The 27,689-nt window shown below is 33.7% G+C and overlaps 1 protein-coding gene and 1 long non-coding RNA gene across 8 annotated transcripts in view; both read left to right on the top strand.

The window, feature by feature from the left end:
* The first annotated feature begins 4,522 nt into the window (after window positions 1–4,522).
* LOC124887967 lies at window positions 4,523–6,604 on the top strand. Its single transcript, XR_007045633.1, has 2 exons — window positions 4,523–4,693; window positions 6,352–6,604. It is a non-coding gene; the product is annotated as an uncharacterized LOC124887967 (long non-coding RNA).
* A 2,122-nt stretch (window positions 6,605–8,726) lies between these two features.
* The window catches only part of LOC107845407 (nucleolar GTP-binding protein 1), a 35,538-nt gene continuing 16,575 nt past the window's right edge, over window positions 8,727–27,689 (top strand). For 2 of the 7 annotated variants that reach the window (XR_001666837.2, XM_047397893.1), the window contains exons 1-11: window positions 8,760–8,862; window positions 9,097–9,216; window positions 9,450–9,574; window positions 9,733–9,853; window positions 9,973–10,037; window positions 10,145–10,258; window positions 11,088–11,162; window positions 19,148–19,219; window positions 19,313–19,349; window positions 20,178–20,290; window positions 25,234–25,440. Coding sequence is in view for 3 of the 7 variants with exons in the window: in XM_047397893.1 (XP_047253849.1) it covers window positions 8,817–8,862; window positions 9,097–9,216; window positions 9,450–9,574; window positions 9,733–9,853; window positions 9,973–10,037; window positions 10,145–10,258; window positions 11,088–11,162; window positions 19,148–19,219; window positions 19,313–19,349; window positions 20,178–20,290; window positions 25,234–25,440 (1,095 nt within the window). In the remaining 4 variants the exon portion in view is untranslated. Of the gene's footprint in view, window positions 9,217–9,449; window positions 9,575–9,732; window positions 9,854–9,972; window positions 10,038–10,144; window positions 10,259–11,087; window positions 11,163–16,173; window positions 16,213–16,296; window positions 16,369–16,739; window positions 16,854–19,147; window positions 19,220–19,312; window positions 19,350–20,177; window positions 20,291–25,233; window positions 25,441–27,689 lie in introns of all 7 variants that reach the window. The other 5 variants (XM_016689707.2, XR_001666834.2, XR_001666835.2 and 2 more) reach the window with 5 other exon arrangements.

The following is a 27,689-nucleotide window of genomic DNA, read 5'->3' as shown; positions in this document are numbered from 1 at the left end:
TGTGGAGATTTGATACAGTTATTTTGCGACCCTCTGTTTGCGATTTAAATAAAATTATTGAAGAGAATTTTCGATTTGAATTTGAAATTTGGGAAAAGATTTTCTTAATGAACTAAATAAAAGTCAAATTTCAAGAATGAAGAATCAAGAATTTGGTGAAAAAATGGTGAAAATTTATATTGTAGTATTACCAATGTTATGTGTAGGAGTAATATGGCTATAATGGTGAAAATAATGAAAATAGAGAAGAAAGGGCGCGTGTGTCACACCTCCAGCAGCCAAATCTGGGTATAGAGTTTCGAGAGGGTAGTAATTCCACTTTAAAAAATTCTAGGGGGTAATAGGACCCCCACAAAGTTCAGTATGATCAACTGGAAATCCGATCAAACTTAGGTATTTTTGTGAGTATTCTCCCAAAAATATATTATCTTAAAATGAATTTTTTTTCAATGGTCCAAGTCTAGGAAATTACATGGATGACTTTCATAGTAGGTGACTTTGATTTTTTTTGTCCCTTATAAGAAAAATCTTTAAAGGCCAGTCTTCCTTCCTTTTTATGTATAGTACAAGTATATTTTTGCCTCTCTGCACCTCAAATATTTTTAAACTTTCCATGTTCATTTGTCTCTCAACTTTTATTTTTATTTCTTTTTTTCACTTTTTGATTTTTTTTAATTTTTTCTTATTTTAATTTATTTGTCTCAATCTTTATTTTTCTTTTACTTTTTTTCTCAAAAATTATCTATTTCTCATTTCTCTTTTTTTCTTTTTAATTCAGTTATCTCAACCTTTATTTTTTTATTTTTATCATTTCTCATTTCTTATTTTTTTCATTGTTCTCGAACTCTATTTTTATTTTTTCTTCTCATTTTTTATTTTTCTCAATCTTTATTTTTTCTTTTTTCTTTTGGTTTTTATTCTTCTCTTTTTTCTTAACCTTTATTTTTTTCTTCTCTTTTTTCCTTTTTTTCTCAACTTTTATTATATTTTCTAATAAATCAAAAGCTGGATAATCCTCAAAGAGATCTTCTTTCCTTGACATCAAAGTAAATTTAAAGACATGACGTGTTGTTTGGAAATTCTTTGAAACAAGTATTGCCTTTAAGGTAAAAATTATAGAATATCTGATAAATCAAGACATAACATAGTAGTGTCAAGTCTTGCTCGTGGAGCATAACTTGTTGTTTGAAAATCCTTAAGTTAAGACTTGCCTCTAAGGTAAGGGTTATAAAACATCTCATAAATCAAAACACAATATGATAATGTCAACACTTTTCCATTGGGCGTAAGTTTTTTTCTAAGTAGTTCTTGGGCTACACAAAACATCTCATAAATCAAGATATAATGTGATAGTGTTAACTCTTGCTGATGAGGCGTAACTTGTGGGCTAAGTGTTGCCTCTAAGGCAAGAGTTATAGAATATCTCATAAATCAAGATACGATGTGGTAGTGTCAACTCTTCTTCATAGGGCGTAACTTGTTGTTTGAAAGTCTTTGGACTAAGTCATACCTCTAAGGCAAGGGTTTTGGAATATCTCATAAATCAAAATATAATGTGGTAGTATTACTCCTTCCCATAGGGCATAACTTCTTGTTTGAAAATTTTTTATTTATAAAACATCTCATAAATCAAGACATAATGTGGTAGTATAAACTCTTGCCCATGGGACATAACTTGTTATTTGATGGTCTTTAGGCTAAGTCTTGTCACTCAGACAAAAGTTATAGAGCGTCTCATAACTCAAAAAATAATGTGGTATCTTCAACTCTTACCCATGGGGTGTAACTTGTTGTTTGAAAGTCCTTAAATTAAGTCTTGTATCTAAGGTAAGAGTTATAAAACAACTCATAAATAAAAAAATAATATGATAATGTCAAGACTTGCCCATGAGGCATAACTTGTTGCTTGAAAGTTTTTAGTCTAAGTCTTGCCTTTAAGGGAGAGTTATAGAGCATCTCATAAATCAATACACAATGTGGTAGTGTAACTCTTGTTCATGGGGCATAACTTGTTGTTTGATGGTCCTTAGGCTTAGTCTTGCCTTTAAGCTAAAAGTTATAGAGCATTTCATAAGTTAAAAATCACAATGTAGTAGTGTTGAGCCTTACCCAATGTACTTAACTCTTTGTTGAAAATCCTTCAGATAAGTCGTGTTTCTAAGGCAAGATTTGTAGAACATCTCATAAATCAAGACATAACGTGCTAGTGTTAACTCTTGCCCATGGGGCATAACTTATTATTTGAAAATCTTTGGGCTAAGTCTTGCCTCTAAAGTAAGAGTTATAGAACACCTTATAAATCAAAACACAATTTAATAGTGTCAACTCTTACTCATAGGATGTAACTTATTGTTTGAAAGTCTTTGGATCAAATTTAGCCTCTAAGGCTAGACTTATAAAATATCTCATAAATCAAAACACAATGTAGTTGTGTCAATTCTTGTCTATGAAACGTAACGTGTTGTTTGAGTACTAATTCTTGCCTCTAAAATAAAATTTATAAAACATATCATAAATTAAGATACGATGTGATAGTGTCAACTATTACTCATGAGACGTAACTTTTTGTTTGAAAGGAATTGAAGAGAAGAAGAATAATAAAAGATGCAGCAAGAAAAAAAGATTAAAAAAATAAAAAAGAGAAAAAGGAAAAAAATATAGAAGTTGAGAGAAGAAAAAGAATAAGTTAAACATTGAGAAAAAAAGAAAAAGATACAAAACAAAAATAAAGGATGAATTTTTTTAAAAAAAAATAAATAAATAAAAACTAAAAACATTAAAAAAGTTGAGAGGGAAAAAATAAAGTTTAAGAAAAATTAATAAAAAGGAAAAAAAGAAAAAATAAAGTCAAAGCAAAGAAAGAAGAAAAAATGAAAGTTGAGACGAGAAAAGAAAAAAGTAAAGATTGAGAAAAATAACAAAAAAATAAAATTTAAAGTAAAATAGGAAAAAGAATAAAAATTGAAAGATAAATAGTATTCACTTTGTTTTAAAAAGAATAACTTACTTTCCTTTTTAGCCTATTTCAAAAAGAATAACTTCTTTCCCTTTATAACAACTTTTTAGTTTTAACTTTCCACATGACATGTTTAAGACCATAAGATTGAAGAACATTTTGATATATTTGATATATCTTTAATTTAACACTACAAGATTCAAAAGTGCTTTTTATTTTGGAAAAGGGTAAAATATACCCCTTAACTTTGTGAAAAGGTCCAAATATACCTTCCGTTACAAGTTTGGTCCAAATATGCTCTTGTTGTTAAAGTTTAGGAGCAAATATACCCCTAAATTTTGCGAAAAGGTCCAAATATACCCTCTGTTACAAGTTTGGTCCAAATATGCCCTCGTTGTTAAAGTTTAGGATCAAATATACCCCTTAACTTTGCGAAAAGGTCCAAATATACCCTCCGTTATAAGTCATAACCTGACCCACCAATTTGGACCAACCCATAGTCTGACCCAAGTTTTGTTTATCAAAATTTCAATCTTATAATGTTATCAAAATATTTCATCAGTTCAATGATTCTTCAAATACTATGTTAATGTTGCATTTTTCTTATTACTAATGTGTTCTACTTCAAATATTGTGTTGATATTTCTTATTAAATGTTGCATTTTGAAATATTTCAGTAGATTAGAGTCTTCGCGATAAAACCAAACAACATGAAAACAAACCAAAGTATGAAAAATGTAATATCTACACAATATTTGAAGTAGAACACACTGGTAATAAGAAAAATGCAACATTAACATAATATTTGAAGAGTCATTGAACTAACGAAATATTTCGATAACATTATAAGATTGAAATTTTGATAAACAAAATTTGGGTCGGGTTATGGGTTGGTCCAAATTGGTGGGTCGGGTTATGGGTTGTAACGGAGGGTATATTTAGACCTTTTCGCAAAGTTAAGGGGTATATTTGCTCTTAAACTTTAACAGCGAGGGCATATTTAGGCCAAATTTGTAACGAAGGGTATATTTGAACCTTTTTGCAAAGTTTAGGGGTGTATTTACTCCTACACTTTAACAGCGAGGGCATATTTGGATCAAACTTGTAACGGAGGATATATTTGGACCTTTTCGCAAAGTTAAGAGGTATATTTGACCCTTTCTACTTTTTATTTTCTTAAATTTTATGTCAAGTAAAATTAGGTTTTTTTTTAAATGGAGGGAGCAATTTGTTAAATTATTTAAAAATATTTGAGATATAGAGGGATAAATAAAATTTTATACTATCTCCGTTTTAAAAAGAATGACTTACTTTGACTTGACACAAAGTTTAAGAAAATAAAGAAGACTTTTAAATCTTGTAACTTTAAATTAAAGTTGTGTCAAATGTATCAAAATATCGTTTAATCTTATTGTCTTAAACATGCAATGTGGAAAGTTAAAATTAAAGTATTAGTAAAATAAGGGAAGAAATTATTCTTTTTGTCAGATTAAAAATAAAAATAAGTCTTTTTTTTTAAACGGAGGAAATATTAAAAAAAGAGACTAATTTTATATGATTTTTTGAAAAAGCAAACTGAGGGCCATTATCTTACGATAGTTAATTAATTCATCGAGTAGGCTATCCATTTCTTCTTCAAAGTTAAAAGTTTTTACTGTTTATCACCACTGCCACCTCTTGTTGCCCGCTGTCCTCCGCTCGCGGACTCCGAACTTCCGGCTGGTGACTCTGTGACTGGTATATGATTCTTTTCTTATTTTATACTTAGAGGTTTTTTGGTTGGAAAATAAGTTATACTAAGATTAGGAATTAGTTATCCAGTTATACTGAAATCAGTGATCCTGATATTACTAAAAGTGGTTGTTTGGTTTGTGGTATTAAAAATAATATACATTACATTCTTTTTTAAAAATAGATAGTTTGTTCTTCAATTTGTTTACCTTAATTATTTTTCTAATATTAAATTATATAAAAGAAATTAAAAGATTACTAATTTTTTTTAACTTTATTAGTTTTTTTTTCCTAAAAATACGTGTTAAGAAATTTATGTTGATATTTTTAAATATGTATGAAACTTTAATATTTTATGTTAAATTGCTTATTTTATCCTAAATTCTATAAAATGTTAATAATCTCATTTTTTGTTAAAAAAAATTATCATCAAAATATTTGAAAAAGAATAACACTAATTTTTCATTATTTAGTACCATTAATATTTGGAGAGTCAAATTGTATTTTTTTAAAAAAATAAATTTTCAAATATTTTTAGCTAAATGTAAAAGATATTTTTTTATTTAATAATTAAGCATTTATTAAGTTAAAAAGAAAATGTCAAGATACTTTAATTACTAGTTCATGATAAATTTGTTAGAAAAAATAAAAATTTGAAATAAGATTAATAAATATATCTACAAAATAGAAACACAATAAACCCTTAGATTAATTTTGAATTTGATTGTATAAATAATTTTTATTGTCACTATTATTTTTTCACGACTTATCACTTTTGTAGTATTTAATAAGCTCGTATAATTGTTCAAATTTATAAAAATGGATAAAAAATTATAGAGTAGTTAAAATTTAAATTAGGGATAAAATTGATAAAAAAATTTGATGTGAGAACTATCAAAATCTCATGTTCTCTTATATATAGTAGTAAAGTAATCTATAATTTATATCTATATAATCTATATATCTATATAATATATTAAAAGTATGAAGACCCTTAGAAAAGTGATTTGCACTTTTTGCCTTTCATTAAAAGATCTTCCTTCAGACAAAATTATTTTTTTTACTATTTTCTTTAATTTATTTTTTAATTATTTTTATTATATTAACTAGAGTCCTAAAATATGTGGGACTCCTAAAATATATGGAAGAAGAATTAATTAATATTTTTTTTGTATTGATAAATTAGAAAAATACTCTTACAATAGAACTCTATTAAAAAAATACTTTTATAAATATTGAGATGCACTTCCTTATATAAATTCTAAAAGTAATAGGCAACAGATCTATGATGGTCCATTTTTTCTTACACACGTATGTGTTCTTTTGGGGATGAAATTCTCTTAGCAATTAATTTGGGTTGTTATTGTTTTAGGTTTGGTTATTTGATATAAATAAAAAATTATAATATTTAATAATTTAAAATTAATTAGAATTTTATCTTATATAAAAAAAATTAACTTGATTCAGTTACATGTCTAGATTGGTGGATGTTTAATTTTTCAACCCTCAACATAATAGAATTCAGCTTGTATGTATATATATGTATCTTGTTTGTTTTCATTCAAATCATTTTTTACGGTAAAAAAATTTTCTCAGATAAGAATTATTTTCATTAAAATTGAAGTTTTGTGGTTATTATTGTATTATTTTGTTGTGGTTTACAGGTCGTAGATGAATTTACAGGTGGTAGATGAACGTCAGTCGGTTTTGAGAAATTGTTTAGATAAAGATTAGGTTAATTGTATTGTATTTATATATTTGTTTTGAGAGTTTTTTGTGTAAAAGTTAAGTTTATTTGTATTATTCTGATATCTCTATTATCATATTATTTTGTTATAGTTTACAGATGGTGGATGATTGTCAGAAGACTTTGAGGAAACTTTTGTGTAAATGTTAAATTTAATTATATTATTTTGATGTCTTTATCATCTTATTGTTTTGTTGTAATTTACAGGTGGTAGATAAATGTCGATCGATTTTGACAAATTTATTTGGTAAAGGTTAGGTTTAATAAAATAAATTCTCCAAAAGATGTTGAATTTAATTATTGTATTCATCTTTATTATTTAAATCAATATACTATTTAGTGTAATGTTTGAACTCAATAAAGTGAGGTACATGCACAAGGCGCATACACCTAAACAAGTCTATATATATATAATATTAAAAGTATGAAACCCTTTAGAAAAGTGATTTGAATTTTTTTGTCCTTCATTAAATGTCATTGCTTTAGACAAAATCATTTTTTACTATTTATTTTAATTATTATTTTAATAAATTAAAGACTCCTAAAATATATTGGATGATACTTAATAATATATGGTAAGAAATATATATGAGTCCTAAAGAATATTAGAAAAAGAATTAGACTTAGGATTATAACTTTTGAACTTTTTGCTATAGAATCAGTACGAATTTGCCTTAATTAATACTCAATATTTAAACAATTCTCTTTTATTTTCCAATTAAAATTCATACAATTCTTTTCCTATTAAACCATATATTCCACGTAATTGTTCTATAAGGAAAACAAGTCAAAGATCTTAATTGCATGAATGGTATAAAAAAATATTTTTTGTACAAAAATTACAATGTCAAATTTGTAGGGGAAAAAAGAAAAAAAAAAGTTGTAGAAAAGGGTAATAGAAAAACCGATTATATATTTAGAATTTTGTTTTTTGAATGAATAATCGGAAAACCTACCATATATTTAGAATTTTGTATTCTCATACATTTAGGAAATTTTAAAAATATTTATATTTATGAGTTTTGTTGGTGAGAAAAGGAAAAAAAATGCTAAAGAATTGTAGGGAGGAAAAAAAGGAAAAGAAAAAGAAAAACATGTAGAAGTAAGGAGAAATTTATCATATATTTTGGATACTTATATTTTATGATACGTCAGAATTGTAGGAAATAAAAAGAAAAGAAAAACGTGTACGGAAATTTACTTGTGAAATTGATAGTATTTATAATTGAAGAGATAAATTTACTTGTGATTTGAGGTACGTTTCTTTTAGAAAATTTTTAGTATGTTCTTAAGGTTGTGGCTATGAAGCAGTGCAAAAAGTTTACATAATATGTTTCATGAAGACGCGATTGAAATGAGATGAAACGAGATTATTGTGTAAATTACGTAGTTATTAAAATAGTAAACTGAAACACTGAGTACTTCAATTCATATTTAATTTCATCAAAGTTTTTATATAACGCGTATAACTAATATTGGCATGCCTATGTTATCTATAATTATATTAGTTAGTATTAGTTTTTGATCTGAAGGAATTGTAGTGAATAATATCGAATTGAATTTGTATATGTAGCTTTAAGGTGCAATATTTACGTCAAGCTTGGATCGTATTATTGAATTGGAATATATAAATAAATCTTAACAATGACGACGATTCACAATAAGAAAACTATTTGAGACGATCTGCATTTTGGCACTTCAAATTTCTTGATCCCCTTCAATTGTTATATTGGATCTAAGCTGATTTATTTTATCAATTTATTTTTTGTGTGTGTATTTTATTTTAAAGGTTTTAACTAAGAAAATAAATAAATAATGGTAGTTACATATAGTCATTAATTGTTCATGTGGAAATTGAGATATATATACAGTACTAGCGTGTATGTTTTTCATTATTCAATAATTTCCAGGTATTTAATTAACATGAATCCATGAATTGTTGATTATGATATAATATTTTTGGTCAAAAATTTATTAGCTAAATGGAGAGAGTTAAAAGATTTTCTTTTATAATATCGAAGTGATTTTATAAAATTAAATTCATTGACGCGAGATACACGCGTGGGGTGCGTATCCTAAACTAGTAAATATATATATATATAATGTGATAATCAAGGATTTGAAGGGTAATTGTGTCTTTCCATGGTTTTATCCCAATGATAAATTAGGATGGAATTATTATACCACCAAATATAATATGAGATAACTTATCCCATACTATTTATTAGTATCGAAATAAGTTATCCGAATTAACCAAGCAAACGAAACACCAAAATATTTATTCCGGGATATTTGTATTAGTACCTGAGACCAAACGACCCCTTAGTGTGATCTTTTCGTTTTTTATACTTTGCAGTCTTTATTTGTCCTACTTGAAAGCATATGAAATTGTGGATTTTATTTAATTGGTGGAGTGTTATTAAGCGAAGTATGCATAATGCACATGAGATGTTTGAGAAAATTACTTCAAACAAGTTCAGTAGTTGAGTTAATGAAGATAAAGTAACAATTGAATAGAAGTTTTTTGAAAAGTGTTACCACCCGTTGTTAAACTCTGGCTTTCTTTTAATTTTGTGAATCTCGAAAAACCATAACTAATTGTATTTGTTCATTAATTTGACGGTTATTTCTTATTAGCTTGAGATTGTTGTCTTAAATTCAGAAACCCTAAGCCTCAAATCCTGGCTCGTCTTTGGAGAGATGAGTGGGACTTCAGGTCTCTTTCAGCTATGGCAAGTTCCTTCCTCATCACTGTTTTCCGGATGTTCCAAGCTTTCTAAAGGTACTGTTTTGTTTTTCTCGATGCAGTGAATTAAACATAAGCACAATTTTTCTCTGGACTGTTGTTACTCCATGCATTTTGGAGAAAATTTGCTTTCCTGTATGATCTCCCCATGTACTTATATTGGTCTTAACATTGATATTTTGAAATGACATGAGTTTTGGTATGGGATTGGTAATTGAGATTTTTTCTGTCTGTTTCTCCAATGACAAATATGTTGTTTCTGGGTGCAGATCTGTACTTGGTTCCTGCGCGTGTTATGTATCCAATGTCATGCTTCCGTAAGCAAATGCAGACTACTTATGAAATTGTTAAAGGAAGCTATGTATCAAACCCACAGGACAGACAAGAAAACAAAGTATATCTACTCCTTTAATCTCACTTTTGGATTTGTATTATCAGCCGAATTAATTTTTGTAGTTGGATAGTTACCGTGAATTATTTATCATGTTCAATGAATGAATTCCTCTTTTATGTTCACTTGAAAATTGAATGCGACTGCTCATTTTCTTGTAGGAAAAATTGACACCTAAGGTAGAAAATGTAGGTGCATTTCAAAAATTACCCATGGTAATGCCATCTGTAGATATTCTACATTCAGCACTGAGGAAAGCAAAGAGGGTCTCGCCTACAAAGGGTAATCTCTCGCTCTGCATCTATATAGTTTTTGCATCCACCTCATCAGTGTATTATCAATTCTTGTAATTGCACGCACAGAGGAAAGGAATTATAGCATTTAGTTAAAATGTTGAGCAGGCATTGCTAATGCTGCAAAGCGCGAGAGAAATAAAGGCGCAAAACAACTTGACTCATTAATGAAGGTGAGATTCTCGAACAGACTAATGCTTCTCATTAGTGGATACATCTATAATTTTGATATTCTCGTATGAAATGAAATTTACATTTATCATTCATTTTTAATATGCAGGAGTTGGCTGTGCCCTTGAGAACATACAAGGAGAACTTCCCAAACAAAAAATATTTGCACCCTTATGAACGATCTTTGATTGAGTTAACTCTTGGAGATGGAAACTATGAAGATGTAAATTTCCATCACTCTAGTATCTTGTTCCAAATAATGGTTGTTTAGGGAAATTGAGGTTATCAGTAACTTATAATGCAGGGAAATAGCTTTGAACTTTGAACAATGTTTTCTTTCGACTCTTCCAAAAATTACATGTATTTAAACTGGAAATCTTAAATGTCTCTTTGTCGTGAAAATTTAAAAGATAGTGAAGAAGAAAAATGGTGGAAACTAAGAGCATATATCTTGGGGTTTGTAGTGTTTTATGTAGTTTTAGCTAATCCAAGTAAAGCTCTGTGTTTCTGAAATTATTTCACGCGTCTCTTTGACAAACATGAAATGATTCTTTTGGGCCCTTTAGTTGGATGGACTGATTTGTAGGGTCTGGATTTATTTTTCTGTATTCATCAGAAACTAGCATTTTGGATATCCTCAACCCCTCTCGGGAGGTTTATGGTTTCCTTTTCTTGCACGTGTTAATGAAAGGTTCAATTGCTGTAACTCTGAATTTATCTGAAGTTCTTTATATTTAGTTCAGCATTTCGGACTTAATGCTGGCACCGTGCTAATTTTGCGTTAATTGATTGAAGTAATAATGTACGTAACTTAGTGATTTTTCTGGCAAATTGAGTTGTCAACATTTAGCTGTATATCAATTTTTCTCCATTCTTATATGATTTTTTTAAATCTTCCTATCAATCGATCTATCTTCTTTTTTCTTCTCAAAAAAAAAAAAAAGAACATCTGTATCCGTTTTTTCTTTTTTCTTCTCTATCCTAGATATTTATTTCAATACTTTTGGTTTGCCTTTGTCACGTCTTATTTCTAAGTAACTTCACTTTTGCAGGTATTGGGAAAGCTAGAAGCTTTAAGGAAAAAGGTGGTATCAGTTGGAAAGGAACACGCATCAATATGTGCTAAGGTTGGAAAACTAGTTGCATAAAATAGTGACCTACTTCGTAACTGTATGTAACTTCCTCTTTGGGGGTTGGCTGTGCATTAAGCCTCACTTCAATGCCGACCTTCTGCATTACATCACTGAACTGGTATTTCAAGTATTCAGTTTAGGTCCTGCTCAACTTGAATTTGCAGATTTGATTGTAATCTGATCCTATAAAGATGGGATAGCGTATATTTTCAGGAAAACTGTTAGGAATTATTCTAGGAAAAATAGTTTAGATGAAATCCCTTGATTCAAGTATCTCATAAGAATTAGAGACTGGTTAGTCTATTTTGATCGTACTTATTCTCTTATAAATACTATACGATTTTATGAATAAAGTAAGGCTTTTCGCTATCTAAAACTTTTGTTGTATCAGATGGGGGATTTCCCCCTAATACCGTATGGCCAAAACAGCCTTTCACAGAGTGTCGTTCTTGAACATCGATTGAAGACAAAAGTTCTTCTCTTGAAGCTCTGAAGACACAAGGAGTTGATGCCTGTCACGTGGCCTTTCAGCTAACTTCTTATCGATTGAATTGGAAGAGCTATTTGGAATGGGCATAGTTTGTAAATATTGCAATCAATGGCCGTCGAAAGTTGGGACATCTAACCAAAGAAACGAAAAAGCTGAAAGTCGGATTGTCCCGGGCCACATAAAAAAATTCATGTTCCCATCTCACAAACGATGTGGGATTCTAACAAGTCCTGATTCTAGTTTACTAATCTTTTTTTAGAAAATTTTATTATTCATCTTACGTGAGGGTGGGTGGGTGGATGGGGAAGTCATGTCGATAATGACTCATCTTTTTGGGATATTTAGGAAACTAGACATCTCATGAATAAGAAACGAGATTTTATAATAAATACTGATGTGAGGGGGTCTAGGAGAAGATATAGATATATGTCATCCAAGAGATGAAAACTACTGTGATTCGAGAGATGGTAGGGACCTAAGTAACTTTAATGATAAGAATCAGAATGTCCAAGGCTATAGCACCCAAGGGTGTGGCCTAGTGGTTCAATGAAGTTGGGATGAGCATCATGAGGTCTTAGGTTCAATTCCCAGCAGAGACAAACACTAGGTGTTTTCTTTCCATCTATTCTAGCCTTGGTGGACAGAGTTATCTGGTTCCTGTAGCTGGTGGGAGGTGGCAGGTATCTCGTGGATTTAGTTGAGGTGCGCGCAAGCTCGCCCGGACACCATAGTTATAAAAGAAAAATAATGTCCAAGGCTATAGTGCCAAAGCATGACTTTGTTCAAAATAATAGAGTTCAAACAAATAAAATTCAGTTGTTTGCATTGTCAAGAAAATAAATTCTCTGAATTCTCTAACATTGCCATAAAACTTTGATATCGAACATGTAGAGCCTTGAAATGACAAAAATACAAAATGGGAATGGAAAACAAATAAAGAAATACAAGTCTATACGAGAAACTGAATTGAAGAAAAAAGAAAAAAGTCTGAAGATTCTGAAAGTCATTCCGCAAGACCTTACGAGAATGTAATCTTCCAACAAAGTCTAATTCTAATTCCTTCTCAGATCTGGCTTCCTATTACAAAACAAAAAAGTTTTGAAATGCTCCTAAATATCCTATTTTTTATTGTATCCTATAAAAAGTTATTTCCTAGTGAAAGGAGGCTATTTGAGGGAACTGCAGGCTCTTGAATAAATGAGACAGGGGAATTGGATCTATAAAAGGGAAAGAATCTCTGGGTTGCAAACGGGTGTTCACCACCAAATTCATATAAGATGGATCTCGGAGAGTTATAAGGCCCGTTTAGTAGCTACGGGATTTATGCTGACATATGATATTGACTATCTCGAGACGTTTGCTCGAGTAACTAAGATAAATTCAAGGGGAAATGGTGGTTTTGGTCCCTGTGTTATCAACTTATTGTAATTTTAGTCTTTGCTTATTAGACAAGCACATTTAACCTTTAATTAAATAGAGCATGCAATTTTAGTCCTTGTACCTAAATTGAAGTTAACGCCATTAACTTTTGATAAATTTAAGAAAAAAATTCTTTTCGGCCAAAACTGAAAAAAGAAAATCTAAGTAATGTCATCGAGCTTCTACTTTACATCTCTTTTCTTCAAATCTATAAATATTTTGGAGTCAAATAGTGGATGCACAAAAGAAAGTATTTAATCATTGATCACTTTTTAATCATTAGCAAATTCAAAAGATGTAAATGACACCTATTACTAGGACAACACGGTTTTGTTAATCTGAGGCCATTAATCTCCTTAAATTTGTAGTTGAATCACAACTTGGCCATTTGTTTTGTTTTTGAAATTTCACGAAAAAGAAAATATTTAATCATTGATCACTTTTTAAAAAGTACGAAATAAGAAAATTTAAAAAGATCAAGTGATGAGACCAGATCTAAGTGTTGCAGATTGTTTAAGTGAACAAAAAGAGAGCCATAAGTTAACTGTGTTAATATCAAGTCTCAGATATAAGGACTAAAATTACATACTCTTTGATTAAAGGTTAAATGTGTTTAGTCTAATAACACGAGGACCAAAACCTTAGTAAGCTAATAACACAAGGACCAAAATCACCATTTCCCCTAAATTTAATTAGATTTTTCTTGACAATCAAGTCAAGGTAAATATTGATTGGTCTCTTCAAAATTGGATGTGGAAAATGCTTTCTTGAATGGGAAACTAGAGGAAGGAGTCTAAATGGATTCTCCACTAGGTTTTGAAGAGAAGTACAAGCCAAATATGTAGAAATTTCATCACAACCTAAAATAGTCTCTTTGGGTTTGGTTCAGAAGGTTTACTTAATTCATGAAGTAGTGCTATGTGCATGGACAATAGATCACACAATGTTTACTCGACATTCACTAGAAGGGAAAACAACAGTACTTATAGCATTTGTCATCGATATCATCTTCGAAAGAGATAACATTATTGAAATAAAAATCTAAAGGAGTGTTTTGCCTCAGAGTTTGAAATGAAAGACTTAGGTGCGTGCTGAAGTATTTCTTGGCACAGGGATAACACGATCAAGATAAGGGAAGAGTCACAAAGGAAGTATGTTCTTGATCCGTTAAAAGAAACAGGAATGAATAGTTGTAGGCCAATTGTAACTCCAATTGACCCAAATGTAAAGTTTCGAAAAGAAGAAAAGTTGATTGATAATGGCTAATATCAGAGATTGGTAGGCAAATTGATTGTCTCATACTAGACCTCTACAGCCTTTGCTATGTGCCGAATAAGTCAATTCATGCATTCTTTACGAGATGTACACAAAGTAGTTGTGAATCGAATCCTAAGGTATCTAAAAGGTTCTCATGGGAGAGGGATGTTCTTGAAAAAGAATGAGCTAAGAAGTGAATTGGGATGGTCATCTACTGATAGAAGGTGGATATTTGTATATTTTTTTGGGGAAATTTAGCGACATTGAGAAACAAGAAGCGAAACCTGGTGGCTCGAATTAGTGTGGAGTCTGAGTATCAATCCATGGCACGCAACATTTGTGAAATGTTGTCGATCAAGAGATTTTTGGAAAAGCTAAGGAGATTTATGAGTTTACCAATGAAGTTGCAGTGTGACAATAAAGCTGCAACATTTCCCGTAATCCAATTCAACGTGACAGAACAAAGCATGTTGAAGTGGACACACATTTCATTAAAGCGAAGATTTAAAGATGAAAATGTGTGTATTCTTTTTGTTCCAACAACTGTACAAGTTATAGATATTTCACTACTTTTGATTCCTTTATCAACAAATTAAGCATGTTCAATATTTATATGCCAACTTGAAGGGAATGCTAAATGAGCGGGTAAATTTGATCATAATTTGCTCTGTAACTGTGCTGACAAATTTGATTATAATCTGCTTCTGTAAATATGAGATACCAGGTATTTTTAGGAAAAGTTGTTTGGAGTTATTCTTTAAGTTGCTCGGACTCTTCACTTTGGTTGCCGCACTTGTGTCGACACGACATGGCTTTGACATCCGTACCAGATTACGTCAACCAACTTTGGATACTTTGACCAAAATCAATAGTGAAATTCAGGACATATACAATGATCATTATAATCAAAACAAAGTTGAGTTGAAATTTAAGAAATCGGGTACCTTATATAAAAATTTTTATGTCACTCCTTTTCCGTATATCACCTTTTGGGTATATCACCTTTTGGGATTCTCATCTTGATCAATACCTTTTCCTTATAATACCCTGTAAGTTTTCCATATAAATAATTTAGACATATAACTCTATTTTTAGATATTTGAATTATTTTTGCCGAATCGCCCTACCCGTTTCCTTACCTCTGAATCTTAAATTTAGATCATGAAGGATCAAGGATCCGACCTTGAGATCCACACATGTATCGAACACCTGCATTCGAGTCCGAGCAACTTAGGTTATTCTCGGAAAATTAGTTTAGATGAAGTCCCTTGATTCATGGATCTCCTGAGAATTGGGGATTGGTTGGTATAGTTTGATCTTGCTTGTTCTCTTATAAATACTATACAGTTTATGGATAAAAATTTTCTGCATCTGAAACTTTCGTATTTAGCAAAGTGGTAATAGAGGATAACAACACTTTTGCTTTTCCACCCTTACTGAATTGAAGCTCATCGTTGATTGGTGGTTAGGATTTCACCTCTCTCTAAAGGTGCCCCCGTCAAATTATCCTTTCCTTGCTGCAAGCGTCCGTTCCAATTTCTTGATTCAACTTCACTACCTTCCGGTCATTAACACCACATCTCCATAAACCATTACCACTTTTATGTAGCTAATGGACACGGACACAATCTTTTCTTTCGAATACATTTAATGGCTACAGAGATCTAGCAATACATCAGGATCCGTTGGGTTTTGTTTACAACCGGATGTTATTATGTTCTATTTTCTCATTGATCTGATGAAATATTTTCATTTATTTAAGAAGTGGTTACTTTCTACCTTTATAATTTATATTTCTATTTAAGATGCAAATCAAGTAATTGATGCAATTTGTGGCAGTCATTATCTAAACGAGAAGCAGAGGAGCGACTGAATGAGGTAGTCTGATAGTTTCATTTTTTCTGAGTTCTTTATATATCTGATATAATCCATAAGCTGATCTGTGAGAGAGTATCTTGGTAGGGATTGAAAAGAATTCAGGAAATATTTGATCGTGATGGAAAAGCTGTTGATGAACTATTGAACATTGCCAAGGTAAGGCTAGTTAGAGATAATGAAGCTAGGCAGTACGAAGATGAACTAAAAGTAGAAAAAGAAGTGGTTAGATCTGTGCTGAGATTAGTGTACTGAAAACTGGAAGAAAGTTTCAAAGAATTGCTATCAGGAACCTTCATTCTAGACATTAGAAGGATGTCCAGGAAAAAAGGGACATGATGCAATTACTTCAAACATCTCTGTCTATGCTTTTACAACAAAATATAGTAACATTACATGTCACAATACTTATCTTCCTGATTGTGTGAAGCTTTTTAGGACTTTTTTTTTTTTTTTGAAGATCTTTGCTTTTGTAGTCAAAGAAGAGTGTCAGTGGTTTCTGCCAGTTTAACAAATTTTAATGGTGGCAGACGTTACGGGCAATGCCAGTTGTCGATCTGGAAACACCAACTCTCTGTCTTGTTGGTGCTCCCAATGTCGGAAAATCATCTTTGGTTCGCGTACTTTCGACAGGGAAGCCTGAGGTATGTAATAGGTTGGTTAGCTTTTGTTCCTTTTTTACTTGCTTTCTCTGGATAAGAGATTTCACCCTTCTTTCTTCATAAAGTTATAACCCACGTAATAATATTGCTCTTGAGGAAGGCAAATTAATTCCTTTATATAAGAACAAGGGTGACATTCAGAGTTGCAACAACTACGGGGGTATTAAGTTGTTGAGTCACACGATGAAGATTTGGGAGAGGGTGGTGGAGCGGAGGTTGAGGAAGATTGTGTCTATTTCGGAGAATCAATTTGGTTTTATGCCTGGTCGTTCTACGACTGAGGCAATTCACCTTGTGCGGAGACTGGTATAGTAGTATAGAGAGAGGAAGAGGGACCTTTACATGCTGTTTATTGACTTGGAAAAGGCCTATGACAAGGTCCTAGGGAGGTTCTTTGGAGATGCTTGGAGGTGAGGGGGTCCCGGTAGCGTACATCAGAGCGATTAAAGACATGTATGAGGGACGAAGACTCGGGTAAGGACAGTGGGAGGAGATTCGGAGCATTTTCCGGTCTTGACAGGGTTGCATCAGGGATCAACTCTTAGTTCGTTTTTATTCACTTTGGTGATGGATGTGCTGACGCGGAATATACAAGGCGAGGTGCCTTTGTGTATGCTTTTCGCGGATGATATAGTTTTGCTTGATGAGTTGCGACAAGGGGTTAATGATAAGCTGGAGGTTTGGAGACAAATCCTGGAGGCTAAAGGTTTCAGGTTGAGTAGGACCAATACGGAGTACTTGGAGTGCAAATTTAGTGACTCGAGGCAAGAGGAGGAGGTGGTAGTGAAGTTGGATTCTCAGGCGGTTTGCAAGAAGGAGAGTTTTAAGTATCTTAGGTCTACGATTCAGGGAAATGGGGAGATAGATGAGGATGTCTCTCACCGTATTGGGGCAGGTTGGATGAAATGGAGGCTCGCTTCGGGAATTTTATGCGATAAGAAGGTGCCCTCAAGCTGAAAGGCAAATTCTATAGAGTTCCAGTCTGGCCTGCTATGTTGTATGGAGCGGAGTGTTGGCCGATTAAGAATTCTCATATCAAAAAATTGAAGGTGGCGGAAATGAGGATGTTGCGTTGGATGTGTGGATTCACAAGGGCTGAAAGGGTTTGGAATGCAATTATTTGGGAGAAGGTGAGAGTGGTGTCAGTGGAGGATAAAATGCGGGAAGTGAGGTTGAGATGGTTTGGTCATGTGATGAGGAGGGGCACGGATGCTCCAGTTCGTAGGTGTGAGAGGTTGGCTTTGGATGGTTTCAAGCGAGGTAGGGGTAGACCGAAGAAATACTGGAGAGAAGTGATTAAACGTGACATGGAGCAGTTACAGCTGACTGAGGACATGACCCTGGATAGGAAGATATGGAGAAAAAGCATTAAGATAGAGGGCTAAGGGTGTGGATGAGTAGTAGTAGTCAGTAATTAGGTGGACTTCGGTGTCCTTTGGTTGGCAATGTAAAATTTTTTTTGTGGATGTCGTACCTATGTTATTTTATCATGTTCTATGCTTTGGATGCTTCTGTATACTGCCTTTTATCTTGAGCCGGGGGTCTATCGGAAACAACCTCTCTACCTCTTTTGAGGTGGTGGTATGGACTGCGTACACTATACCCTCCCCAGACCCCACTATGTGGGAATATACTGGATTTGTTGTTGTTGTTGTTGTGAGGAAGGCAAATTAGCCAGAATTACTATCCATTGGAAAAAAGGTTAGTGCTAGTTTTTAAAACCGCGGTTTTAACTTGGATCGAAGAAACTTCTTATTCTAAAACTTGGCTTGCCTTCAAATGCCTTTCTAAAATCTGACCTGTATTTCGTTTTGCTAAATCAGGTCTCAAATGTTAGTATATCTATAAAAGTAATAGCAAGGACAAAGTGAGGTATCAGATAAGCAATGAGATGGAAGCTTATGATATGACCAGATATGATCATAAACTAACTATTATTACCAATCAATTTTGTTTTCTCTTTACGTAATCACTATTTCATCAGTTATTTTATCTGGCTTATGGTAAAGATGTTTCTTATACTAGTTTGGCAATATCATAGGCATGGATGCTTTGGCAGACAGGTGAATTCTTGTCTACAGCCTTACGAATGAGTAAAAGGAATTTGGAATTTGGATTGATGTTTTGACCAGAACTAGATCCCAACTATACATATACTTTCTTGCATGCCCCTACCAACTCTGTAGAAAGTTTTCGATGTACTTTCTCCAGTCATCTTTTCATCACATACTTTTTTCCTTGATTGAGTTCCCAGTAATGTCTCTGAATATTATCAGATCTGCAACTATCCCTTCACAACCAGAGGAATTCTGATGGGACATATTAATTTGAGCTACCAGAATTTTCAGGTTAGTCTTTATCTCAAACTGAATGTTTTCTCAAATGCTTCTTACCTTTTTCCTTCGTCTGCTATTTTACTGATTAAGCACTTTTATCTCCAGGTTACTGATACCCCTGGTATCTTAAGGAGATGTGACGGTAAAAATTTCATCTTGGTTTACCATTTGAATAACGTGGATAGTTTTTCTCTAAATGCCTTTACTTTCGCTGATGACACATCATCAGTTTTGTTAGAGGAAAAGATTGTTTGTAGGATACCAGATGTATAGATTCTTTTGGATTTGGTTCATTTGCGCCTAATAATGTGTTTGTGGGGAAGCGAGTTAGTTATATTAGAACTTGGTATACTATTAACAGAAATTGTACCTTCTTTGCGTGAAAAATCTGTCGTGGAAGTGTACTACTTAAACAAAAAATTATTATAGTTGTAGCCGCAATTTTGCTAACAACTTAGTATACTACAACAACAACAACAAACCCAGTATATTCCCACATAGTGGGGTCTGGGGAAACAACTTAGTATACTATTACCAGAAATTGTACCTTCTTTGCGTGCAAAAATCTTTTGTGGAAGTGTACTACTTGGACAAAAAATTATTATAGTTATAGCCGCAATTTTGCTTGTCCAAAGTAACGGGCTAGTTCTCCAAAATAAAATAAAACGAAGTTGGCTAGTTTGAGATGAGAAGGAATTGCTTAATTTCTTCATTACAATGAATCTAGTCATGGAAAGTTGTCTGGACTGGGTGTTGTAAATATAGATTTCCACATTTTGACTCAAAAGAAAAATAATGCAACTAGAGTCTTCTTTTTGCTAGCTGCTCAGCAAACAGTGAGAACATTATCATAATTCTCTAAATTCCTTTCTTGTAATCTGGACTTTTGTGTTTTGTTCTCATGGATTATGTCTCTTATCATTTTATATTTGTTTTTAACAATTTTTCTTTATTTTGATTGAACCTGCAGAGGACAGGAATAACTTAGAAAAGTTAACACTTGCCGTTCTCACTCATTTACCAACTGCAGTACTTTATGTTCATGATTTATCTGGAGAATGTGGGATGTCACCTTCTGATCAGGTACCTCAATGATTTCTGTGTTTTGGTTTTTACTGGAACTTTGATCTTCAAGTCCACTATTTGGAGAAATGGATTCATTACTGTTTTATACCTCAATGTTTAACCCGGAGGTGGGATCTATTATATATCTGAAGTAATTGTGCACGTGTTAAAACTTGCATAGTCGTGATTTTTGTAAGCTATTTTATTTGATTCTCCAAATAATGAGAAGATGGATAAAACGAGAATGGTTATGAACTAGTAGTGTGTATGGACAAAAAGTTGATGTACTAGAACTTGCATATTAGTGATTTAAAAAAACTATTTCTTCAAATAATGAGAAGATGGATAAAATGAGAATGATCACGAGCTAGTGAAGTGTACATATTTTCTGTATTAGGAGCTAGTAAAGTACAGTAGTGGCTGTTAGAATGTGAGTAGGAGAAGGAATAACATACAAAATCTTACTTGGAAAATGATTATAATGTGGTGTCCTACTTGGAAAAGGATTGGAATGTAGTGTCTATGAATAGAGTCTCAGTGTAATAATGTAGTAATAACAATTCAAATAATATTCATCTCGTATATTTCTTACATGGTATCAGAGCCTCTACAATCTTGGTAGAGAATCAAAGAGCTTTTGCTACCGGTGGGCGGTGATAACCCATAAATGTTGTCCGTCTGGCCAATGACTATGTTGGCAAAAGTTGGGTCATCATGCTTCTTTTCGGTGACTCCTCAGATTTGATTTGTGTAGTTCTATGCGCCTTTCCGGTGACTCCTCAGATCTAATTTGCGTAGGGTCGTGCCATCATTCTGACCTTATATGTATAATATCTCTTTTCCAGTAGAGTAGTGCCATCATTCCGACCTACCCAATATAATTTTTCTCAGATTTTGACCATTTTTTAGTGGTCAAATCTAATAATCCGGTGCATTACCATGTTTCAATCATTTTTTCAATGACTTTCTTGTTCAAGATCTACTCATCTCTTGATTTCAAGATGACCTATATATTTTATACCAATTTTCCAACGACAAATCGACTTCCCAATGACATTTACTACTTTTCCAACCACTTTTTTAGTTTGTTTCTTTTCAACTGTGATCGCCCAGACGTCCCCAACAATCCGTACCATTTTTCTTACATATATCTTCACAAAGTCTCTCACTGATCCTCGTATTAATTACATCCATGACAAGCTTGATACATATGACTTGCATGCACAAACTTGAGGAGAGTATTAGAATATGAGTATGAGAAGGAATAACATACAGAATCCTACTTGGAAAAGATTATAATATAGTGTCCTACTTGGAAAAGGATTGAAATATAGTGTCTATGAATATGGTCTTAGTGTAATAATGTAGTAACAACAACAACAACATACCCAGTGTATTCCCACATAGTAGGGTCTGGGGAGGGTAGAGTGTACGCAGACCATGCCACTACCTCAGATGAAATAGAGAGGTTGTTTCGGATAGATCCCCGGCTTAGGACCAATAGCAGTATAACAAACACAAACCATAAATGCATATAAACTGGTACAGTCTGCAAAATAATACTACAACTACAAGATAATACTAAAACCTCTATCCGAAATCATAGACATCACTCAATACCACGAACAAGTAACTTTAGACATAAATAAAGAACACTCCCCTATTGTTACCGACGCATTCTCACCCTCTAACCCTAATCCGTGTTCTCCACACCTTCCTATCAAGGGTCATGTCCTTCGTATGCTGTAACTGCCCCATATCGTGCCTAATCACCTCCCTCCAATATTTCTTCGGCCTACCTCTACCCTGCCTAAAACTATCTATAGCCAGTGTCTCACACCTCCGCACTGGAGCATCAGAGCCCCTCCTTATCACATGCCCGAAGCAACGTAACCTTACTTCTCGCATCTTGTCCTCCATCGAGGCCACTCTCACCTTCTCCTAAATAATCTCAATCCTTAGCCTATCTTTCCTAGTATGGCCATACATCCATCGCAACATCCTCATCTCCGCCATCTTCAACTCTTGGATGTGGGAGTTCCTAACTGGCCAACACTCCGCTCCATACAACATAGCCGGCCGGACTGCCACTCTGTAGAACATCTTTTTAAGCTTCGGGGCCACCTTCTTATCACGTAAAACAACAATTCAAATAATATTTTTCTTGTATATTTTTCACAGTGGCCTAAGTTGCTCGGACTCGGGTGCGGGTATCCCATACGGGTACGTATCTAGAGGCAGGATCCTTCATAATTTTGATTTTAAGATTTGGGGGTACGGACCAAAGTATGGATACGGGTGTTGGGATTCAGCTAAAAATAATTCAAATATCTAAAAATTTAGTTATAAAAATATGCCTAAATTATGGTGGGACTGTTTGGAATGAAAGGAATGCACGAATCCTTGAGAGCAAGTTTGAATTTATAATTATTAGAGAAAATGCACTGTTTTCATCCTAAACTACACGAAATTGCTAAGACATACCCGAACTTTAGAAGGGTCCTATTACCCCTGGACTATTTAAAACCGTATTGTTGGCAACCTTAGTGCCTACGTGGCACATACGTGGACCATCAGTGTGTTGATTCACTGATGTGCCATGTATGTGCCATGTAGGCACTAAGGTTGCCCAAAATACGATTTTAATTAGTCCAGGGGTAATAGGAGCCTCCTAAAGTTCGGGTGTGTCTCAACAATTTCATGTATAGTTCAGGGTGGAAACAGAGCATTTTCCCTAATTATTATTAAGTACAAATGCAAGCAATTTCTATTGCAAATAATATAGAGGTCATGATAGACTTCATGAGTTCAGTGCACATTCAAAAGTAATGTTGACCTGTACATATCTTAAAGTACCATGCAAATTTTTTAATACAAATATCTTTGAACGGTTAAAAAAACATATGCCTAAATTATGGTTTCACACTAGCTTTTGTTTTGATTCTAGAAATATTGTATCTTTCTCGAATTTCTCCTTCAAGTTTGTCAAAGAACCCAAAGTCAATTGACCATATTTGACACGGATCCCACATTCATATCGTGTAGAAATGGGAGCGGCATAGTAAGTGAGGAGTTCGTGCAACTTAGTAGTTGTGCTATATAAGAGCTTCTACTGAGTACTTATCTACTGTCGCTTTCAAACTGTTTTATTGGTTGTAAATTTTTTTTCTTGTTCTGTTTGATTTGGGGGATTGACCGTACCTCCTCAGACATGAAAAAGTTGTAAAGGCCCATCAATAATCTGGAATACTTAAGAGAATATCAATACATTTCATGATACTGGTTTTTGCTACAACTAGTTATCAGTCTTTGTTGCGTCCTAGCGCATAAGCAAGTGTACGCGGTCACCCAAGTAGTAAAGTGGCACTTTCGAGCCAAATATCGATCCCACAGGGACTTGGTGATTAACAACTATCCAATTTAAGCGTTACTAATTAGATTGAATAAGCGCAAGTGTAACCAATTAAGCAATTGAGTTTGGTAATTATAAACTAAATAGCAAAAGGTAACAACAGTATGAAGTTTGGATTGTAAACAATATGAAGAGAGTTCCAGGGTTGAGGCATTTACTTCACATTCATGCATAGCTATGATTTCTAGCCGGTGCTGGTGTTTATCGTGATTATTGTTTCACGGGGTTGATATTATAACTTGGGAATGGTCATCCTCTAAGTCATCTACCCAAATTAATCTCACAACTACATCGTTTAGCGGGGATATGAGTCTTTAACTTTAATGCTTTAAACTATCTTTCCGTTTCGTTAACCAAGTGGGGCGTTTAGGTATATCACTACCTAACCGCTAATCATCCTGTAACAGTTAGTATCTAATGATTAACAACATGATCCACACTCCTTACATTCTTCATTCCATCCCTCCACTCCTATGGCCAATTCGTTTTGGGACTTGTATTTATCCTAAAGTTCATGACACTTTAGAATAGTAAAACAAGAATGGAAGAATAGTCACATACTTGATAAACATATAAACCAACTATAAACCATAATTACACAATCATGTTTGTAGCCTTAACCCTAGAATGAGGGTGTTTAGCCTTTCATAGTCTTACAAAGAATCACCGTAGATGAGTTCATAAAGTAAAACTACAAGAAAGTAAAGTTTAAGAACAAAGAACCCTGGTTTGAGCCCTTGATGGCTTTTCTTTTCTCCAATTCGTGTATTGATCCAAAGATGGGATGAAATTGTGACTAAATGCTCTTTTGTAGTGTTTTAGGTCGTCCATAGATAGCCCAACATGAAACATATGCTTTGACAACATTGCCCCTCACTTAAGAAGTTGAAAAATCACTTTTGGATGTTTTCCACCCTTGGTCTTGGCACACCTTTATCGCGGATGTCCAAGGGCGTGGCACACCCTTAACGCAGATGTACACTGTTTTGACATGTTATTTTGTGTCTTGGGGCGTGACACGCCCTTATCTCGGAGCTCCAAGGGCGTGGCACGCCCTAGTGCTCCAAAACGCCACTTTTCGTTGGAGTTAACTCCTTCTGTTTGCCTTCAAGTTCTGCACTTTGTGAATGCCTTTCCAACCTCATTTGGCCTTGTTTTGACCCTGGGCATTGCTCCTAACATCTTACATGATCTCCCTATAACATCAAACAACACAAATTAGTGCACACAACATAATAGAGTCCATCGAAGACCACTAGAAACGAACATAGCTCAAGCTGGTGACACTTGTTTTCTCTTCTAAACTCTAAGTGGTCCTTTTGATTCTTAACTAGTTTTGATTGAACCTAAACACTTTAAACATGTACTTCAACATATAAATACACAATTACACCCTTAATAGCTCATTAAGCACATCACGAAGTACTCAAAACTAAGCTAAACACGCATAGATAATGGCACTTAGGTGCTTAAATCCACCTAAGATCAGTCGTCTCTATCTTTTCTCATATTGTTGAAAATGGTTGATTGCCAAGTATGGTTTATGCAGTTTGTGCTCTATAAGGAAATGAGAGAGAGATTCAGCAGCCATATTTGGCTTGATGTCGTGTCCAAATGTGACTTACTGCAAGCATCTCCTGTCATCTTTACAACAGATGATTGTAATGCTGATAACTTTGAGCTGGTGAGATATAGGAAAATAGGACCTGATGGAGCCTTAAATGTATCGGTAAAGAAAGAGATTGGACTTCAGGAGGTACCATTCTGTTCCCCTTATATGCTATTATTATAGATGAATAAGCAGATTGCTTAACTTAAACCTGTATGAGTTTCGGAGTGTCACAAAATGCAAGTGGTAGAACTTAATACTGAAATCCATTTCACAGTTGAGATAATTATTTCTTCTTACTGGTTGTAATTTGGCCGTCTATGATCTTCTGGGAGATTCAAATCGCCCCTCTAGATTATTCTCTATGTCATTTGATATTGAATGACAGATCTAAGAGATTTGACATGTTCACAGTTGTTCCATGTACCTGTTGGGTGTGATTTCTAAAACTTACATGTATGCAAGAACATCTCACTAATTATATGCCTTGCAAGATCTTGAAGTTTTTCGCCCTCTTAAAAGAAATGCTCCCATGCACTAGTTTCGAGGTAAGTTTCTGACTGAAGTTTCTCGACTTCATTTGGTGGTTCTCCGGCAAAGCTTTCACTGCTGTGCTTTTCATCGATCGCTCCTTAGTGATTTCTGGAAAACTTCGGCTGAAGGCATCAAAATGGTTAACAAAATTTATCTTATTCTGCATTTGGGAACCCGGTCTTCAAAGAGAGCAGAGATTTTGAGTCGATGAAATAAGGATAACTTTATCACAAAGAACTGGCCAGCAGAAAGGAGTGGGTCTCGGAGCAGAATGAAGCAGGAGGAGGGTGAAAATCTTTCTTATATGAGCATAGTAGTGAGCTTTCTTTAGTTAAAACAGATGAACAGGAGAGAGTCCCAATGCTAATAGAAGTTGAAGCTTCAGTGGCGCTGTCCAACACGACATGCAGACTCAACTACGACATTGGATGGTGAATTCAAGGCTCAATCATGCGAGCTTCAAGAGATATGGGAAGATAGGGGAGAAAGGGTGGCTGTAAATCAAAAGTTAATGTTTGTTAATGAAGTTGCACAACTAGTCAACAGAGAATCAAATGGTCTTATTCAGGAGACAAAATTCATCAACAACAAATTGCTAGAAACTCAGATTCAGGAGGCAGGACACGAAGCTACACTTTGGGTGTTCAAGAATATTATTAAGCTAAGCAAACAATTTGGACTGGACTTTCAGGGATGTGAAGAAGAGGCGCTCTCTCTTTTTATGAAAATTGATCAAAGAAGGCGTGCAAAGAAGATAGCGAAGAGCAAAGAAGATCTAGGAGAGCAGGAGCATTTGTTCCACACCAAAATTTAAAGGTTGCAAGTGGGTCCAAAATCTGATTTTCAATATCAAATACAGAGGTGGAGCTAAGAAGTAGGGAAAAATCAATGTAGGATGATCAATGAGCATCAAATTATTACATGGAACGTGAGGGACTAAACAATAAAGATAAGAGGAAAACCGTGAAAGCACTTATTTCACAAATGGAGAGCTGATCTTATGTCCCAGTAGAGACAAAATTAGGAAGAAATGTAGATAGATTTTGTGGCGGAAAAGGTGTATGGAAAAGGCCTATCTAAAATCTATACGGTGTAGTGGAGGGATTATCATCACGTGGATTAAGAGAGTATGCGAAGGAGAATTGATGGAGATGGGTCTTCAAAGCATTACTGTCAAATTATCTGCAGGGGCACAAAAATGTAAATGGCACCTTACAGGAGTCTATGGGGCTAATGATAGGAGGGAAAGAAAAGAAATTTGGTGGGAGTTAGTTGCAATCAGAAGCATATGTAGCAGATGATTTCAACCTAAGTTGCTCAGATTCTCCAATTATATTGCTGTACCCGTGTCGGATACTCTAAAAATGCACTACCTTTGAAGGATCTTACACACACCTAGTGACATTTTTGAAGAATGCTAGGAACATAGATTTCAACAAGATTTACTCCAGAAAGGACAAGTGGAAGCCCATTTATTGGTTCTATGCCAGAATTCTTAGAAATAATAAATTATCTAGAGCTAGTTGATCCTCCTTTACTGAAGAAATACTGGAGGGAGGTGGTTAAACCAGACATGGAACAATCACAGCTTACAGAGGGCATGACCCTAGATGGGTAGAAAACTAGTAGGCTGGAGTGTGTCTATGCTAGTAGGTATGAGTTCTTTGTGTTGTGGTCCGTACTAGTAGTCGTAGTGCTGCGCTTGTAGTTTCTTGCCCTTGGAGTTTTGGTGATGTTTGTTGTTTCGGGTAGATCGATTGTAGTATTATTTTGTGGTAGCTTTGTTTCTGTTGTTATCTGTTTTTTTGTACTAATTATTTCTTGCTCTTATATTATGTACACCTTTGACCATGAATATTATT

Source organism: Capsicum annuum, chromosome 10 (assembly GCF_002878395.1).
Source record: "Capsicum annuum cultivar UCD-10X-F1 chromosome 10, UCD10Xv1.1, whole genome shotgun sequence".
Classification (NCBI taxonomy): Eukaryota; Viridiplantae; Streptophyta; class Magnoliopsida; order Solanales; family Solanaceae; genus Capsicum; species Capsicum annuum.
This window is presented reverse-complemented; position numbering and strand designations above follow the sequence as displayed.